Source organism: Equus przewalskii, chromosome 2 (genome assembly GCF_037783145.1).
Source record: "Equus przewalskii isolate Varuska chromosome 2, EquPr2, whole genome shotgun sequence".
Taxonomy (NCBI): Eukaryota; Metazoa; Chordata; class Mammalia; order Perissodactyla; family Equidae; genus Equus; species Equus przewalskii.
Genome location: NC_091832.1, coordinates 21,476,347 through 21,481,406, shown reverse-complemented (window position 1 = coordinate 21,481,406; position 5,060 = coordinate 21,476,347). Strand labels below are relative to the sequence as shown.

Sequence of the window (5,060 nt, the reverse complement as noted above, 5' to 3'; positions counted from 1 at the left end):
CCTAAGAGCTTCCAGAGGCTGGGCTGACACTGCCTCCTGCCCACCCTGGAAGCAGAACGGTGGTTCCTCCTGGCCCGGACAGTCTGATTTCAGGGAAATGGACCAAACTAATTCAACATCCAGTGTTGCTTAAAGCAGAGAGGAAGCCTAGAGAGGGAAGTGAGATTTTTCCCCAAGGCCTTGGAACACCTCGTCCATTCCTTGCAAACTTATAAGCACACATTGCTTTTCTTTTTTAAAAAAACTTTTTATTGAGGTACAATTGCCATATAACATTATATTAGCACATTCCATTTCATCAGAAGCTTAAGTCAGCATGGTTTGCAACCATTTGACTTGGTCTGCAGCGGAGAGGCGTGGTTTGTTTGGGAACTGATATTGTAGAATTCTTCTATTCTTCACAGGGTTCTGCAATTGTCGTCTCCCTCATCCCCATCTCCCAGGTGCCCAAAGGCAGAGTTCAAGAGGGAAGTTCAAGAGAAGTCCCCCATCTTCTCTGACCCTGCCCCCACCCCTGCCATGGTGTCAATCACCACCCCCAGCTCCCCTCCCTGATACTAATTCTCTACCAATTGCCCTGGCAAAAACGCAGCCAAAAAGCCACAGCAGATCAGAGCAGCCACCAAACTTCCTGCAGCAAATCCACCATCAGGGACAACAGCTTAGCAGAGTGAGGTCTGGGAGGAGGGGAAGGGAGAAGGAGAGGTGGCCTGGGAAATCCCAGGAAAATGAATCAGTCACAACCCTCAGATAAAGGACAGCAGGCTAGCCCTCTCTCTCCAGGGAGCCCTCCTTCTTCTATGGAGAAAAAGGCTAGGGTAGGTCATGGGTAACCCAGGGTGTGGATGGATGCCCCGCACATGCAATTGAATATCTATTTACACACATCTGCTTGTGAGTCTGCCTGAAAATATACATGCTCCTAATATACACTTCCCATGCCTGCACCTGCACACGTGCACCCCCGCACATAGGCCTGTACACACAAGGGCTCACTCACATACGCCCACTACAAGGCTACTCACTCACTCATATGTACACACATCTTTTGCACATACATCCTTACTCATGCACATATACACACACTGTTGGGTACCTGTCCACACGTGCATATACAAATTGACTCACTCTTCCACACGTTATACATATACATATGCTCCCTCTTACATACTCGTATAGGTGTGCACCTAAGTTAGCTCGTGTGCACACACAAGCTGATACACAAGTGCTGCTTCACAAATGCTTGCACATACCTGCCTACATGTTGGCACATATATACTCACGCTTACCTGCACTCATATCAGTGAAGAATCATGTACTTACTTGTGCACAACCGCACACATGCGTGCAAATATATACATATACCCTTGCACCCCTGTGGAGGTACACCCTTAGCCCTGGTCCTGGGGCCTAGATGGTGCTGCCCTCTGTTGGAGACAGCGGATAAGCTCCTTTCGGTTGACTAGGATGGTGTCAAAGCTCTCCTGCAGACGGGCCTGCTGGTCAACCAACTGATGCTGCAGGCCCCGGATCCACTGGAGCAGGGCCAGGCGACGGTACATCACCAAGTGCACGTGGTGCTTCTCTTTCTCCTGCTCTTTGTAGCGCTCTTGAGCCTGCAGCTGCTGCACGGCCTGGGCCACCGAGGGCAGAAGGGGATCTGAAGGGCCAGGGCCTCGAGGGGTCCCACAAGCAGGCTCAGGGCTGCTGCTAGGGCTGTCGATGCTCAGGGAGCTGCTGGCATAGCCGTTGTCTTCCAAAGGGGAGCAGACTGTGCCGGTATCACCCATCTTCTCAGGTTCAGCTCCAGGGATCTCTGCCCCCTCCGGTGGGCTGCGGACCTCCCCCTCGGAGAGTCCAGGGGCCCGGAAGGCCTGGTTGTCCGAGGGCAACTCGGAGGAGCTCCTCATCAGGATGGGCTCCCCTTGGCCTGGCATCCCATGCCAATTCTCATTGGCATCCTTGGCGCTTGCCATGAAGTTGGAGTTGCTGTCCGGTTGGAGCTCGGGCGGACATACTCCAGGGGGTGGGCCCCCCAGGTTCTGGCCCCCCTCGGCTAGCCCTGGCTGCATGGCGAACATCTGGTCTGTACAGGGGAAGCAGAAGAATGAGTCAGAGCAGGACAGGGTGGTGCACCTCAAGCCATGGCGATCTAGCTGCAGGGACCAGGCAGCAAGTGAGAGCCTGGCCACTCCTCAGTCCCTTTCCCTTGACTCCGCTAACACCTCCCTTCGTGGGTTTCCTCCTCCCTCTCTGACTGTGGATTCTCAGTCGCCTGCACCGAGTTTTCCCTCAGCCCTCTGAGGCAGGCTGTCTTCTCATTCTATGCACTTCTCCCCAGATGACCCCATCCTCTGCTGCAGCTTCAAGAACCATCATGTGTCGATGACTCTCAGCTCTGTCTCCAGCCCAGATCCAACCGCTCTCCAATTCTACAACCAACCACAGGTCCTCACCCTGCTTCCTTCCCCCATCTCACTGGCCACCAAATTCCGACGATTCTTCCTCCTAAAAACCTCTGTGTGTGTATGTACACACATGTCCACTCCTTTCACTTGGTTCAGGCCATTTCCTACCTGGATTACTGACCACCACAGCCTTTTCACTGATCTCTCTGCCTCCAGTTAAAAACATACAGTTGATTTCTCACAGCTCCGAGGGCCTTCCCTCAACTCCTGCTAAACCTCTCCATGGCCTCAAGGCTGTGCTTCCTCTGGCCTCTGCTCACCCCTCCAGACTTGCCTCTTGCCACTCTGCCCCTCGTGCCACACCAAACTGCTCAGAGATCTCAAAACACACCATTATTCTCTGCACACAATCCCTTGGCCTAAAATATCCTACCTCTCCTCTCCCCTCTAAGGTCCTCCCTTCTGCACCCAGCAAATTCCTTTTTGTACCTCAAAACTCAGCTCTAACACCCCCACCTCTCTGAAGCCATCCTGATATTCTCCCCACTGTCCCAATACACACAAACAGTTAAGCAGGCCTTCCTCTGGGTCCCCACCGCCCTGGGGACGCACTATCTTATCCACGTTTGTTTCCTGTCCTTGGCATATAGTAGACAGTCAGTAGATGTCCATTCAACTGTTTTGCTTTTTTTTAAAACTATCTTATAATAGCATCTTATAAATCTGGCTCCCTGACTAGACATGGAACTCCTCTGTACGTCCTCCATCACATTCCCTGGAGCCAGCACGGAGCCTGGCGCTAAGCAGGTGTCAGTACATACCTGATGAGTGAATGGGGGTGAGGGACTGCAGTGGGATAACCTATGCTCAGGAAAATGGGGCCAACAGCAGCAGGAGGCTACTGCAGGCTGCCCAGGGCTGGAAGAACTGGGTTCAGTTCCCTCCTCTGCCCCAGGGAAGCCCCTCCCCCCACTGACAAGCCTCTCTCCTGACCTTGCGTCCTTCCCTCTTTATCTGCTATCTTGTGTCCCTGCCCCTAGCTTGCTCCATCCTGAGGCCCTGGAGGGAAGGCACAGCACACTATTCTTTCCTCCCCAATAGCCAGCTTCTACCCAAATTAGGGCTTGAACTGACAAGAGGTTTCTACTGACCACATATGACTAGAATTAGAAAAACTGGGGATCTGTGAGAGCCTGAGATAGCATTAGTAGAGGTGGCAGGAGCCCTCCCCACTTCCAGTAGTGGGTGGAAGTCCTGGGGGGAATGGTGTGGGGACAGCCCCTGTGTAACCTACGCACTCCCATCCTGCTAAGCAAGGTGCCTGGAGATCTTCCCCGCCCAAATGTTTTCTTTTTCCTAAACTTGGGCGGGGCCATGAAGGAAGCTGGGATGCAGCGGACATGGTGCCAAAGATAACCCGGTTCTCAGAGGCCGTAAAATGGGAACCCAGACGCCCCCGGATCAGGCTTCTCTCCAAGCTAATCCGCAGTTTGCCGGGGTGGGGGAAAAGTGGCTCTGTAAGGATGGCGGGAGGGGCCTCCCTTCCCGCCTAGCTTTGCGGGAGAGGGAGACCACCCTCAGGAGACAGAGGATGGAGATCATCCTTCCCTAATCTTCCCAAAGGAGGCAGCTGGGCAGAGGCTGCCACTCCCCCCCCCACCTCCCACCCCACCCCACCCCAGCGGCTGGACCCCAAGCCCTCCCGCTCCGGCTCCGACTCACGGCCTGGAGGCGCCCGCCCGGCGCGGCTGGCTCTCGTTCCGCGGGCCCCGCGGCGGGAACTCGTCCCTCAAGGCTGGAGGCGGGGGGTGCTCCCTCGGCCTGGGCGCACGCGCGGGCCGGGGCGCGGGATGCGGGGATCCGGGCCGGGGCTGCGGAGTCGGGCGGCGTCGGCGCGGCGGGGCGCGGGGCGGGGCGGGGCGGGGCGGGGCGGGCGGCGCGACCCACGTGGGCAGGTTCGGGTTTCCGCGGAGCAGCGCGCGAGGTCGAAGCGCCGGAACCGCCTCCCTTGCCTTCCGCAACCGTGACCGAGCCCGTCCACGTCCGGTTTTATCTCCTAATAGGAGTCGCTGGGCCCCTCCGATCGGTTTGCCTCACCGCAGATACAGTGGCGTTTTCAAGATGAAATTCTGATCGTGTTCCACCCTCCTGCTTAAAGCCCTTCAACGGCTTCCCCACTGCGGCGTAAATCTTTAAGGCAGCAGCCCCAGGGCTCTGAGCATCCAGCCCTGCCTACCTCTCCAGCTTCATCCTTTTGCCCACCGTCTCTGCAATTGGGCCTCACACTCCTTTCTGCCGTGAGGCTTTTGCACACACTGTTCCTTCTAAAATTCTCTTCCCTCTCCCGATTTACTCCTATTTCAGATCCCTTCTCAGATAAACCTTCTCCGACTTCCTAGACCCAGATTAGTTCCCCCTTTTGTATTATCCCCCGGTGTTTCTTTTCTTCATAGCATGTATCACAATTTGAAATTATATATTCATTTTGTGCTTATTTCATTCAAGTCATTTAATGAAAGCTGTGTTTCAACAGAAGAAAGAAAATCCCCTCTGGGACAAAGCTCGAGCTAATGGCCTGTACCCTGGTCTGGGTGGCTTCCTCCAGGCAGGGCAGAGTACCCCTTCATGCCGCCTGTGCAGTGAGCTCTTCTG

General features: G+C 55.0%; 1 protein-coding gene across 1 annotated transcript; it reads right to left on the bottom strand.

Annotated features, from left to right (window-relative positions):
- Positions 1-226: 226 nt before the first annotated feature.
- C2H1orf216 (chromosome 2 C1orf216 homolog) lies at positions 227-4,594 on the bottom strand. The gene is made up of 2 exons (XM_070594661.1): positions 4,131-4,594; positions 227-2,086 (listed from the first exon to the last, which is right to left on the bottom strand). The coding sequence occupies exon 2, from the start codon at positions 2,079-2,081 to the stop codon at positions 1,392-1,394; it is 690 nt and encodes a 229-aa protein (XP_070450762.1). The 5' UTR covers positions 2,082-2,086; positions 4,131-4,594; the 3' UTR covers positions 227-1,391.
- Between the last annotated feature and the right edge of the window lie 466 nt (positions 4,595-5,060).

Coding starts and splice junctions, on each gene's coding strand:
- C2H1orf216 (XM_070594661.1), bottom strand. CDS start 2,081: ATGTTCGCCATGCAGCCAGGGCTAGCCGAGGGGGGCCAGAACCTGGGG.